The sequence below is a fragment of the Atta colombica genome, unplaced genomic scaffold (genome assembly GCF_001594045.1).
Source record: "Atta colombica isolate Treedump-2 unplaced genomic scaffold, Acol1.0 scaffold30, whole genome shotgun sequence".
NCBI lineage: Eukaryota > Metazoa > Arthropoda > Insecta > Hymenoptera > Formicidae > Atta > Atta colombica.
The window spans coordinates 375,639-390,623 of record NW_017259404.1 but is presented as its reverse complement, the minus strand read 5'-3'; the positions used below and the strand labels follow the sequence as shown (position 1 = coordinate 390,623).

Sequence of the window (14,985 nt, the reverse complement as noted above, 5' to 3'; positions counted from 1 at the left end):
TATATATATATATATTATATCACTCTAACTTATGTTATCTCACTCTATAATCTTAATTAAAGTTATAGAATGAGACAGATATAAGTTTAAGTGAGGTATAGTATATATGTATACAGAGAAGAAGTATAATATATACATCTTCCTCTCTCGCAGAATTTTAACAAAATTGTTCGTGGTCAGACTCCGTTATAAGATTCCTATAGTGAATCATTACATTCTTGATGTTTGTCAATATTAAACAAAGATGAAACTTGTCAATACTAAACAAAGATGATTCTCTTAATTGCTGGAGAGTATCAGTATAATTTCTTTCTCATAAATTTCTCCGCGAGAAATATAAGGCCTGTTCTTTTTGGCTGAACTTTTGCACATTTTGCAGTTCATCTTTCTTCTTCTTTTTTCTTCCTAAAGAAAAAATGGAAGAAATATGAACTGTTGCAAAAGTTCAATTAAAAAGAACAGGCCTATAGAGAAGGCAGATAATTTTGGATAAGAGAGAGATTGAGTTAGATGGAACATCCTGTAGTCAATAGGCTTATTCTTTTTAGCTGAACTTTTGCAGTTCATCTTTCTTTTTTTTATTCCAGGAGGAAAGAAGAAGAAAGATGAACAAATTCAAAAGTTTCAGCTAAAAAAAACAGACCTACTATGTTACAGGATGCCGCTCTCTTCCCCCGACTCTCCAAGAAATCGATTGTGTATCGTAAAACGAGATGAAAATGTGAAATGTGAACAAATTAATTAAAATATTTATAATTTTATTGGTAAGCACCTAGCAAATATGCTTACTTTTATAATTTCTATCTTATCTCTCAAAATATACAATCAACTTTCAAGTCTCTCCGATATTCTCGAGCTTCTCAGATTCGAGTCACGGAGAAGATCGTACTCGTATCGCCGAGGCGAAGCGTGTCGAGGACGTCGTCGTCGTCGTTACTCGACAACGTTTCGCTGCTCCTAATATATATATATACATGTGCAGTCACCGGGGCGTGCATCGCACAGCCTCTTCAACGATGGCTATCGAACGGGGTGCACACCCTTTTCCATCTCTCTCTCTCTCTCTCTCTCTCTCTCTCTCTCTCTCTCCCTCTCTCTCTCTCTTTCCCTTTTTTCCTCTTTCCATCTTTCTGTCCTGTATCTGCTATTATCTTCTGGAGAGTGTATACAAAGAGATCGGTGATAACTTTCTTATCGTGTTATCAGCATTAACGATGGTCGCCGTTCCCTTTCTTCTTTCGAGCGGTTATCGATCTGAGGCGCGCCGAGTGCTCATTATCTCCGCTTATTACAAACGGTTCATCGTCCGCGCGATGTACGCTGCCGCGCCAATTAAGAATATCTAATCCCCGCGAAACGCGGTCACGGGGTAAATCCGATAGCGACGTGAATGCGCGAGCGTGTGGTAAACAGTCGCGCGTTCACGTCTATAATTGGATGAGAGGTATCTCGTCATTTTCGCCGTGCTGAGGCATGCGAGATAATCCACTTCTGCGAGAAAGAAAGTATGAAATTATGAGAAATTACAAAATCCCGAGGGATGAAAGTTTCTTTCGCAAGAATATATACATTACATTCGGTCGCGGAACAAAAGTTCGTAACGCTACTTCATTTGTAACTTATTTAAAAAAAAGACGGCAACTATCGAGAGAGCGAAGTTTGACTAAAAATCTGTTTTTTTAATTGCAATATACAACGCACATACAACTGCAAAAAATTGATTTAACTTTAATACATATTTCTTTAAATAAGAAATACTGCTTTTCTTTTAGACACAGTCGACAAACGTATTGTTCTTCTCTATTATTCATTGAATGCCACAGTGAGAAAAAAAATAAAAAAATTTATTTTTGAGATGTTTATTTCACTGAAATACTTAAACACAGTGAAATAAAATTTTATTCCTAGCAAATAAAAATTTTAACAAAACCATTTATCTATTTTATATTTTTATAATTAATGACATATATATTTTATAGAAATATACATTTTGTCGCCAAATTTTTTAAATAAATTTAAATTTAAAATAAACATTGAAGAAAACCTCAGTTTAATATTTATTTGCGAATATTTCGATTTTTTTCTCAGTGTATTTGTATGTATAGTTATATGCATGTATTGAAAGAGAGAAAGGAGGGAGATGCTATTGAGTGATGAATGCATCGTCGAGAACATTAAGATACGGGCTCACCTAGTTATGCCATCGGCATAACGCAGATAGATTCATCGTTCCACTATTCTAATTCAAGTGTCGGGATATCCTTAAATAGCGATATCTATTTATGGACACCGCAAATCGAAGTATTCCTTTGCGAAAATGTAATTTCATTTAATCGAATAATACAATTCGATGTGATAATATTCTGTGATTTAATCGTCGCCAACATTGAATGAATTTTTAAAATAGCTCGAAATCTGTCAATTCTTCCTCTTGTTTGTGGATTGCTTTTACATTCTATATTTAAATATCCAAAATGCCTTTTGAAAGATTGACAAATTCACTCCAAGAATCAAAAAGCATAAAGAAAACCAGCAAGCTCAATTCCTACGGGTTGAAGATTGAAGATGCGGTTTATATTACCTTCTCGCAAAATTGCTATAACAAACTTTTAGCAAACTGAATAAAGAGGAAAAGGTCAAGACTTTTCAGAAGCTACAGACTATAAAGTAATAGTACTGCAATTTCTGGTGATCGAAGATCCATTATCAAAATTAAAGAGATTTATTCTAAAAAGGATGATGCGTGTGTAGTTGTGTAAAGCTACGTGTTACATTATTCGAATTAGATATTAGAATTTGAGTTAGATAATTTTAGTTTTAATCTGTTTCGTTCTTATTGGCTGTATTCTAATCCTCAATCTTCAATGCGTAATGTGACATGGACTGAAACGGTAGATTCATAATTAACAGATCTCGGATTCGATCTTTATATGTATATGCCTCGGAGATTGATTCATTTGTCCATTTCTTGATTTACTAACATAGATTAACTTTAATTTTGGTTTAACTTTTTATCTTTTTCTAGTTAAGAATCAGAAAAAAAATAACGAGTAAATTAAACCGAGATAGTAGATTAAAAGTAGAGTAGATTATTGGGAAAAATATGTGGACACAGTTAAAAAAATTTCGACTGAAAAGGCGACTTCGTAATTCTATTTCGGAAATGAATTTTTTAAAATATACATAATCTAAAAATTAAAGAAAAAATATTATTTATATACACTCATCTCTTGTATAATCAGAAAAGTCTATATTTTCCAATATCTCTAAATCTTTCGATAACGTCGAATTTAATTTAAAAGAAGTTTAATTTAAAAAGAAGTTTATTTCTAGATTTCGTTCTTTTTGTAAAAAACGCACTATAACATCTCTTTTATGAAAAGATGTACTTATAAATTAAAAATATATATATACTTTGCGCGCGAGAGGTATTGTGAGAAAAAAAAATAAAACATTCCCTTTTAATAAATATATTCAATGATGGGCGGATGTACAAATCAATATTAGACGATGAATTGATTAGATTCGAAGAATGATTTAATGTGCAAATTTGCAAGACCACAATAAGCGGAAATTAATTGCTTCATTGATGCAACTTGATTGCTTCGCTGATGCAATTTAAACATGGTAATGTGTTAATTTCTATACGGTTTACATAGTGATGAAATGACGTCATTACATTTATCTACAGTCGTGTGATACACAAATATGATTAAAGTCTATTCATAATGGAAAGCCAAATCTGATTTTCACACTTACGAATTAATGTCTCGTAATTTTTATAGCGATGCGCTAATTGTTATGGAAATACAAAAAGTTTACATGAGTCGCCCTAAAGCTATTAAAATACTGTTACTTTTTTTTCCATTACTGACAGTTTGCTTAAAAGAAATTGAATATACATTACATCTTGATGCTAACATATATATTCTAAAAATTATGTTTACGTCTATATAATAAAGCTATCACTTATGTAGAAAATATTGAATTTTTACAGTTTTGAATGCGACGACATACGTAACAGAATTTAATTTGCATGATCAATGAAAAAAAGATGCATCATATTAATTCAATATTATGCAAAAAGAACGACTAAAATAGAATCCATAATGTTCCAAGATCTATATATCAGAAACACAAGTTCTATGAAAAAACAGTACGTCGAAAGACATAGTTCTTGAAAAGTTTAGAAAGCATAACGCGTACGTATGTCCTCTAGTTTCTTTGACACCTCGGATGGCGTTCTCTCGAGATCGCCAGAGATGCTTTTCTGTTTAGTAGGCTCGATTGAGTTGAATTGCTCGCAAAGATCACCGTCGATGACATTTTTTACAGGGTAATAGTACGATCGGAAGGACAGATGATCCCTGCCACACAGAGGAGGGTGCTCTGATCGCATGTGCATTTCCAGATGCTGGAAGAAATCGTGATCCTCGTGGCTTGTGAATGGCACGAGCACGCCTACTGTTCCACTTAGGGTCGTGTAAACCAGACTCTCAGAACCACCGGGTATGAGAGTTGCCTTCTGTAACGACATCACTGTCTCGCCGACGTGGAAACACGCCACTGTGTCCGCTTTTTGACTGGCGCCATTCAACAATCCTCTATCCCATAGAGCCTTGTTTCCGGTAGGATCTTCATCCACGTCATCATTAATACCAGTCGCCAATCGTATCTGAAAAGAAATAAAAAAAAAGACGGAAATGTAACAAGTCAAATTGATACACAAACGTACTGCGAAAAAGATAAAATATTTTGCAGAATACAAACTAACAATAACATTACACAATGTTATAACTTTCTATTCAATAATGTAACTGTATTAAAGACAAGACTTTTAATTTTCCAGAAAAGTTTGCAAAATTCTCTGATTCTTCCTTGATTTATGATTCTATTTACAATTATGGCTCTGTACAATTTTGATGCGTTATATTTGTTGTTAAGTGAGAAATTATAATATTGATAAAGTTATGTTTGTATTCTGTGAGACGTGAACTTACCACAGCTATGTTTCCGAATTTGTCGGCGGTGGCGACAGTATCGTAATCTAATACGCATGTCGTCGTGATCCACCTAGGATGTGTGTCGTCCGCGAAAACAATTAACTGATTCTCCTGGCGCTTGTACCTCACTGCATATACAGATTCCTGTACGTCGCTGACGTAGATCCGTTGGCCGATTGCGTTTATGGATACGACTGCGTTCGGTATATGTTTGTTCTCGCACTTACGCAATAATTTCTTTTTACCCATGTCGTAAAGCCGTAACATTCTACCCACGCCAACTAATACTCGGCCTTGATATGGACAAATGGCTAACGGTACTTCATCTAACGGAGATTTGTGCAGCAGTTCGATACTGGTACAGTCTGGATTTACTCTGAAATACAAAGCAATCATTTTTGATTATTTTGTCGAGAGAATGTTTTACATTCGTTAAAAAATATTATAAAAATCAATGTAGTCTTGACTTATTCTTGGCCTATTCTGAACTTCTTGCACGATTCTTCTTTTCTTTTTCTCTTCAATGGAAAGAAAAGATGAACTGTGCAAGAACTTTAGCTAAAAAGAACAGGCCTATTATGTATCAGAGAAAATATTGTATAATGAGATATCTTACTTGTATGTGTAAAGAAAACCGCCATTGCTAACTCTAGGATTTAATTGAAATTCCTTCGCGACTCCAACGATGAGGAACAACTGATCACCTTGATTGGCAAATTTTACGAGGCAAAGACTGTGGAGAAAAGAAAAGATATAACATTGGACAACTACAATTTTGATTGAAATAGATAAAAATTGTTCTTTTAATCAAGATTGTTTTTTCTTTACCATAACGCGGCTAGATTTTGCTCGAAACGATGCACTTCGAATGTTTCTCCGGTGGTCGGTGCCATTAGTCTTAGCATGGAAGCCCACAATCCCGGGCCAGCTCGCGGGGCACCGAAAACCGCCTCGTTTGGCTCCTCCGACATGAAAGCTTCCGCCAATTCTCTAGCGACAGCCGCCTCCTCGGCGCCAGCCGCCTCTTGCATTTCATCCGCCATCTGCTGTCTTCTCTGTTGCTTTGTCTCCTCCGTGTAAGCATTGTGCTCCGTTTCTATGACTATTAGGTGTGCAGAATCTGTATGAATTGCGAACTTCCTCGGAGTGTACTCCAGTGGAAAGCTAACTTGATTGAACACGGCCCCTAGTTTTTCGAGCGCCAAGATCCTCAATGTATTTGTCGATATGGCGACGATACCCTCTGGACATTGCTCAGAACTGAAGCCCGACGCGAATTCAAGACTCTCGTATGACAGGGGCGTTAAGTGGAAACGATTCTGGTGGTAATAACTCAGCCAGGACCGGCTGCTCATCGCCAACACCGCCTGATTACCCTGCATTCGTATTCTGAAGAGCTTCACTGGTCGAGAACCTAGGTAGCGTGTTCTCGTGTCTGCGAGATCTCCGGAAATAGGATCTAACACAGTTCTAAGCAACACACCATTCTGCAAACCTGCAATTAATGACGACAGTAATACATACAACATGCATTAAAGACAATTCGATTATTTAGTTTTTAGAAACATAAGCTTGCTATGAGCAGAAAATACAAATGTAAATTCGTATATTGCCTATATTGCATATAAAATTTACCTATATTCAGGTACAAACTGGATTGCTGTGGCGCCGCATCCTCGGAATTGTCGGCCTCTTTAGCGCCCATTTCCACGATGCATAAACTCTCCGCAGCTGCTGGTAACGCCTGCATACTTCTTGGAGCTAGACAATCTGAGGGATCCAACGATATTATCCTCACTGTATTGTCCTGCAGACCGACAGCAAGGAACCATGAACGTTGCTCGCCAACTGCAACGTTTCCGAGGGCCATGCACATTACTTCCGAGGGCATCTTTTTTCTTTCCGTATATTCGTTCAATTGTCCGGTCTGAAAAGGATGCATTAATAGAAAGCCATTGATGAGAAATTTTACGATATCTTGTTCACTCTCCATCAAACCTAATTATTAAACAAGGTTTAACTAAATCGTTCAAGATGAAATGAGTGGTATGCTCTTCGCATCTTTACGTCTCTGAGAATAAGGAATTAAATAACTCAGAGAGAACAAATGATGCGATCATTAGAATAATCGCGAAAACATTAAGAAAGAATCATTATATTAAATACGTACAGGATCCATCTCGAAGTAGACTAGTTCTCCTCCAGTGAGGGCAATCACAACTTGACGTTGATTGACTGCACATTTTACGATCGTCTTCTTGCCAGGTGCCTTCCATTCATTAACACGCTTATCCGCTCGGATGTGACGTATACCGTCAGGATATACCTAAAAGAAATTTGAGATTTCAGATAATTCAGGTAATCACATATATCATGTATTTAATAATAAAATATAATATAATATAGATTCTATCATTGTAAAAATTAAAAAATCTTTGTAATATAGTTGTTGGGCCTGTAGTACCAGGAAAGTTTGGATTAGATCCGGAACGTTCCAACGATGCGTGAGCCCGAATATTTTAGCACTTTTTTGCGACCGGCACGTGGTCAACCAGGTGCCGGAGATACCGAGTGCAATCGAGAAAAATTATATAATCCCATGCATATACCATTCTGTCCCAAAAATATGAATTTTTTGCAATTATTTTGTCAGACAAAAATGTGATTATTTTTGTCAGATAATTAATCCACCAATTGTAAGGAAAGTTATTTAATTTGATTCAATTTATAATTTAAAAATATGCTTTAGTGATCGAATTAAAATTTACTTACTTTAATTTTACATTACTCTCAAACTTAACACAATATGGGATACATGGTTCACGCATAGAGCCCATCGATTATGATACGATATAATTTCCATGTGCATTGTACCTGCACCAATGCGTCCTCGCCTAAGGCGGAGCAACTCAAGGTCGGTGTTGTACCGAGAAAACCCGAGTCCGTCACTTCCTCGACAGTCTCGCCGATACTGAGTACGAGTGTGGCATTCACGAAGGAGACTATGATGTATGCATCATATTCCTCTGCAATCAAAATTACAAAGCTCATCCTCAATACATAGGGGAATGCGTCGTTGAATCGAATATTTGAATTTGCACAGAGAAAGATTATATATATATATATATATACGTATATATATAACATTTAGGTGTCCTCGATTATTCGAAACTGCGCACGCTCTCGTGGGGCACGGAAAGAGTCGACTTTTGCTTTTTATTAAATTTTTACCGAACAAAACGACTCTTACTCGTGCCAATTTCGCGCCGAGGTCCCTTACCTTTCGGTCATTCAGAGTTCTGTGGGTCAACCAATAGCGCGCTGGCATCCTGAAAGAGAGAACTGGTGTTTGATAAGAGTGTATCAAGCCACCAGGTTAATTAATATCTTTTTACAAAACCGATTGCCGTCGTCTTTTTAAAGCAAAACTATTAATTTTCTTTTGCAAATTATATTAAGTACTAGTGTTCTTACCGCAAAGATTTTCGCAAATTTATTCGAACTATGCTGTTGAGCTACTTACGATCCACTTTCGTAAAAGAGAATGAACAAAATCATAGAAATCTACGATATTTCTGATTGCGTAGAATATTTTATATTTCGTCGCTTTGCATGTATAGAAAATTTTTGAAAAGAATAAAGATAGATGAGAAATGTGGAAAGTAAGATCTCAACAAAGACAGCTAAAACTTATCGGATTATCGAGTAGGCAAGTCAAGTGAAAACATGCAGACAAATTGTTCGATACGTAAAAATATCATTCGACTAACCATCGATTCTTCTCTTCACGGTCCAAACAGCGTTTGGATTACCAGGCAGCTCGCTCACGGCCATCTCGGAAACTTCGAGACCGTGGCGTAACACTCGCAATGTGGATCGCGGTCCTCGTCCACAAGCGATATACAATTGCGGCGTGTCTTCGTTCGCCAGATCTGCTACCTACAGCCGCCACGATCAAAAATTCTTATAAACATCTGCTTCTCGTCTCCTCTCCACAAATGCAATAAGGAAGCAAAAAATATCGTATTATGCTTATCTCTCTAAGTATTCACTTCAATTTGCAATAACAAACCAAAGGCGACGTAGAGAATTTTGCTATCGCACATTATCCCACAAGAAAGAGACACAAGAGTAATGTCTCCTTCTTACTTTAAGTGCATATTCGAATAAAATTTGTATAAGATTTGTTTATTAAGATTGTACAAAAAAAAATCCTTGAGAATTCCTAGATTTTCCAGGTGAGATTTTTAAAATGAAATTTTGAAATAAAATGGAATATAAATAACGTAAACTGCATGTATTCTGTAAATTAATAGAAGAGATTCAGAGAGTATATCTGTTCTCCTTTTGCAATTAGGGCTACGAAGCCTATAAGATGATAAAAGCAATTACATAATATAATAAATTACTGTTCTGCCGTCACCCTAATTTTTTTAAAATTCATTTTTTTTAACCATTCATGAAAATATATGTGAATGTACGCAAATATACAGTGTCCTGCGAGATTTCTGCCAAACGCTTTTTGTAGAGTCCATAGAGCGGATTAGAATCGAAAAGTTCTTTACCATTTTGCAATTTTCACGCTGGTTGACGAGATATTAATTACTAAAAGTTGTCAAATATTTGTCTTCAATAATTTTTTACTCAAATATTATCAATTTTATAGAAAAACAGCAAAAGACAAAAATAGCTAATTTTCTTCTCATAAAATTTTGAGAATTTTTTCAGAATTTTTAATATCGTATTTTTTCATGTTAGTAAAAATAGTTGTCAATAAAAAAATACTGTATTAAAAATTGATAAAAATTTTGAAAAAATTCTTAGAGCTCTATGAGAAGAAAATAAACAAGTTTTATCTCTTGCTATTTTTCTGTGAAATTGATAGTTCGAAAAAATTATTAAAGATTAATATTCGGTAATTTTTAGTAATTAATATTTCGTCAATAATGGCGAAAATTGCAAAATAATAGGATTTTTCGACTCAGTTTAGTCCACTCTACAAAAAGTGTTTGGCAGAATCTTCGCGGGACACCTTATATTTATAACTGATTGCAATATTTTTTTATTATCAAGAAAATAAAAAAAACAATTAGAACAGAATTTAAATTAAATAAAAATTCCAAAAATATTTTTGAATACAAATAAAATGCCATTTTTGATTTTCAAGATTAAAATAAAAATTCTTCGAAAATTCTAGGTTTCTTAGATAGTAAACATCCTTTATAAAATATTTCACCTGGCAAGCCATTATGGGCGAGAGACTGTCCATTTCATCGACCAATACTAGATTTCGGAGCGGTCGCGGGGCGAAGAAGAAAGTGTCTCCTTCTTCTAACGGCATCGCTGAACTGAATTCGGGCTCATCATCGTCGTCTCCGAGATGCGCTATTTGATACAGGTAACTAAAAAAGGACAATGTAATTGCGCTGCTCGTAATCATTTAAATGCATGCGCGAGGATATTAGTACAATCTACAATACTAACTGGTTTCCGAATTCCGAGGCGACGAACAGGAATCCCGTTTTCAAGACGCACATACTTGCTGCTACGGGTACAGTATCGAAGTACTTCAGCTTGATCTCAGTGACCATATCTTCGTCCGTTTCGAGGGTAATCTTGAAGATATCACCCTGCTCCGTCTGCGCCAAAAAGAAGAACATGCTCTTCGTTTTATGTGTAGCCGAACACACGAATATCATTCCTCTCTCGGGATCATCTAAATCATTACGACGTCGCGGGATCGGACAACGTATGTCATGCTGATCCCCGAGATTTTTGTATGTAAGATAGTTCTCGGAACAAATGAGCACACCACTTGGGCCGTCATTACCGCCAGGTACAGATACGAGAAAGTTAGCGTGTTCTTCTAATGGCTCGCTGTATTTTCGCACTACGTGATTCAGACCAAGATCAAGCTCATACAGTGTAAGAGTTTGTTGCGTTTTCACTGCTGCATCGCCCGTAGGGTCGCTATCGGCTTCCTGGATAAACATTTTTACGAAATGTATCAAATATTTATATACAGATAAGAAAAATGCAAATCTAACCGAGTATCATCATAAATAAAAAGATGTAATCAATGTTAATCAGTTGAAACACGGTATATAATCATATGATATCGATAATATCTGTTATATAATAAAAAAATTATGTAAGTTTACCTCGTAATCAATCTCTAAACATGCAAACATAGGATTTTCGAAACCAACATCGACACCAACTGTATGATACACTAGTGTGTTGCTCTTATGAGCTTCCAATGGAGAAGAGATTGTAAGACGAGCCTCAGCATCTCTGTTAAGAATGTACACAAGTTTCTGTTTTTCGATAGCACCTAAAACAAAAATACCAAAATGTTACATCACTGATTTGCTTCAAGTTGTAATTTTTATTATTCATAAAGTACCATCATTAATAAAAAAAGTTGTAATCAATGCTAATCAGTTGAAACACGAACAAAGTAATCATATGGCACTTAACAATCATATCGTTCATTTGTTATCATAATGTCATAACTAAAAAAAAAACAATGTTTTCCAGAAAATGGATTTAAATGTTTTGAATCAATTTAAAAAATTTCATAATATTAAATTATTTTAAAATGTAATTGTGTCATATTTTGTAAGTTTTAACTCGAGAGCCAAAACACAAACTCACTGATGCAAAAAAAAATTCAATGTGATTTGTGAACAAAATTTTGGAGACTGCGAAGTGTTGATAAGCTCAGATATGTATCAATACTTTACAATTTCTGAAATCTTATTCACATTAATTCTTTTTGTATCGATGGCTTTACATTTTGGCTCAGAAGTTAAAATTAGATAGTTTCTGTTCTAAAAAATATTTGTAAGAATCTCTTAATAATTCTTATTCTTAATTCTTGTATATTTGTTAAAGTGATAAAAATTAACTCAGGACATAAATGACCATTCTGTGTAATAAAGAAATAGAAAAATTCCTTGATATGTTTTTGTTGAAAAAATATATCATACTGTACCTATCATAACTGCTCTTCCTTTTGGATCAATGGCAAGATATTGGCCAGGAACAATGCGTCTACATCCGCTTTTGCCAAAAGTCTCCTGATGTACTTTCTCAAAGATGTTCTTGGCAGAAATATACTCTAATATTACTATACGCCCGGAATCTGATCCGACGACAATGTAATCCTTCGTCCCGCCGGTAAGTCTGAACGCCATGAGAGATCGGATAATGCCGAAAACCTCGACGGTCAACAGGGTATGGACTTTTCCCGTATTTGGATCCGGTCGTAGTAACTCTAACGATTTACCACGGGAGACGAGGATCTCCTGCATTTTGCTGCCGGAGAAATTACCGTGCACCGCGTGCGTGATGCCCGTGGCACGTTGAAGAGTCAAATTGTATAGATACATCTTGGCCTGCTAGATCGTTGCTTTTTCCTATTCCTTGATTTTTCGAATAATTAATAAATGAATGGAGGGCTTTATGCTCTCGATAAAAGTCTCCGAGAGTCCATGCTCTGAAACGACATGAGAAATTCTATCTAATAATTCGACACGACGCAAATCATCGTTTTTACTTCAAAATTAACTCAAAATATACCGTTAACGGAAAAATAAGAGCAGCTATGTGAGCGGATGATCGCTAAGAATATTATTTTACCTCGATCGAGCCTTCAACGTGATGATGCTAAACGATGCTTCCGGATTTTTTCGTTGTTCTTAGATGACCGATTGTTCACACCACTACAGCCATTATGAAGGAGAGAGCCGGAGAAAAACCAGACATCAGACTCTCTTGATGGCCATTCCTCTATTTATTTCGCCGGAAACGACGCGCGTCTGTCTCTCGCTATTGGCTGTAGAGACTGTAGTTATGTAATCAAAGTACAGTTCATGATTTGATTATTACCGTTGAAGCCAGCCTATCATGATGGAGGTAATACGAAATTTCCTATCGGATACTGGCTGTGTTACAAAATTCACTGCCAACGCTGAAAATCTATAGTTTACGTCTGTATGTATATTATACATTTTCAATATTGATAATGAATTTTGGAACACAACTTATGTCTTCTAGAAACTTTAATTTATCACTAGGAAATGAGTTCTCCTATTGGATATCGTGTCGGACTAAAAATTTGTATAAATCTTGAAAACGATTGTTTCTTTTGATGATTAATATCATTGATGACATATTAAATGTTTATTAAATAAAGAATAACTTTTTGTGAAAGATTAAAATAATAAAATAGCATCGCTTGCGGCTATTTTATTTTAATCTTTCACAAAAAGTTATTCTTTATTTAATAAAAGGTTATATTATTGTATATATATTTTTAATTTTAATATTAAAATAACAAAATTCAAATACCAAATAAAAGAAGAGAAAAAAAGATTATATATTTTTTTCTTGTCGATATATTTTAATCAATCGTTAAAAATAGAAATATATTAATATTTTATTTTTTCTAGATAACCATAATCATTAAAATCACAGATATGTACAAAATCTGCAAACAAATTTTATAACGAACATGTTGTAGAAAATATCTAAATTCTATTCCGACTACTCAAACTTGCGGAATTAGAATGAAACGAATTGTAATTCCTCAATTCCAAACAAAGTTTTGATAGATCGACTATTTGATAATTTATACACTTAAGATCTGCGTAATTTTAATGTATTCAATTTTCAATTTAGTAAAAAAATATCATTTCTTTCCATCATATCACTAATAAGTTTTATCATAATTATTACCTAATTATGTATGGAAATCTATCAGTATCGAAATTTGAATTTATTAAAATAGTTCTTAATATATCTTACTTTAGCATTTTATTTTACTCTACTCTTCATATTTTCGAGCGCGTCGCATTATAATCGGAAGAAACCAATTCCTTCTCTCCAGATTCATTCTTCTGCATCGATTGTATTGATAAGAATTTGTATTTGTACACTTGCGGCACCAAGCATTCGAGAGCTATGTGAGTGATAGCACCGGTAAAACCCCAGACACGGTATTTTCCACCTAGGTAACATGGTAGGGTCACAAGTGGTCGGCGGAAACTCGTGAAACTAATCAGCTTAGGATCGCACAATTTTTGCAGGCTGACCACGAATACTTCTTCCACCTCATCAGGATTGATCTCCAGTTCTTCCGGCATCACCTCGCCGATGTAAGCTAGAACCGGCATCACATTAACGTCAGATTTGCCGATGAGATTCCCTGTGGTCCACACGTCGATCTTCTCCCTGGAAATCTTCAACTCTTCCCAAGTCTCTCGCAAAGCAGTTTCTTGCAGATCAACGTCACTCTTGTCACGCATGCCACCTGGGAAGGACACCTACAACAGATATCCTTGAGAAATTTGTTTTCTATTATTTTAAAATTAAATTCGAATACTTGATTGTGCAAATTTCAATAATTCAACAATTATATATATATATAAAGCTCTGATATATATGAATATAAATTCAAATAATATGAGATATGGACTAATTCGAGACTCGCTAAGTGGTTAATAATACAAAATCAATAAAATCCAAAGACTAAATATTTATAAATTTAGAATATACAATTAGTAAATGCCAACTAAAAATAATAGTAACTATGTTATAATTTCATACTTAATGTATAATTGTTATATATAATATGTTATATATTATATTTATATATTATATTTATATTCCTGAGCATAAAATTATAATATTGATGTTACATGTTATTATTAGTTGATACTTACACATTATTAGTTGACACTGGCAATTTATTTATATAAATTTATAACCTTTGAAATATTTATATGGATATTATACAAACAACTAACTTGTCCCCGATTGGATGTGAGTTTCATAGATCGCAGAGTATATAAGAATCCGAGTTCTCCTTTATATAAACATAATGGGACCAACACAGCTGCTTCTGCTGCATTACGCAACTTCGGCATTGGGAATGATTTGAATTTTTCGATGCAAGCCTTGCGATTGTTCTCCGAGA

The 14,985-nt window shown here is 34.8% G+C and overlaps 2 protein-coding genes across 2 annotated transcripts; both read right to left on the bottom strand.

Moving 5' to 3' along the window:
• Nucleotides 1-3,515: 3,515 nt before the first annotated feature.
• LOC108690250 (splicing factor 3B subunit 3) lies at nucleotides 3,516-12,754 on the bottom strand. The gene is made up of 13 exons (XM_018197440.1): nucleotides 12,648-12,754; nucleotides 12,001-12,504; nucleotides 11,165-11,337; nucleotides 10,488-10,984; nucleotides 10,240-10,405; nucleotides 8,774-8,942; nucleotides 7,878-8,029; nucleotides 7,174-7,329; nucleotides 6,639-6,930; nucleotides 5,832-6,498; nucleotides 5,620-5,736; nucleotides 5,001-5,379; nucleotides 3,516-4,675 (listed from the first exon to the last, which is right to left on the bottom strand). Exons 2-13 carry the CDS (start codon nucleotides 12,395-12,397, stop codon nucleotides 4,187-4,189), a joined length of 3,654 nt encoding a protein of 1,217 aa, XP_018052929.1. The 5' UTR covers nucleotides 12,398-12,504; nucleotides 12,648-12,754; the 3' UTR covers nucleotides 3,516-4,186.
• Nucleotides 12,755-12,802: 48 nt separating this feature from the next.
• LOC108690205 (nucleoside diphosphate-linked moiety X motif 8) lies at nucleotides 12,803-14,983 on the bottom strand (the record flags this gene model as incomplete). The annotated part of the gene is made up of 3 exons (XM_018197389.1): nucleotides 12,803-12,852; nucleotides 13,815-14,332; nucleotides 14,816-14,983. Coding segments are annotated over 2 exons (660 nt in total), but the record flags the coding sequence as incomplete, so codon positions are not given.
• Between the last annotated feature and the right edge of the window lie 2 nt (nucleotides 14,984-14,985).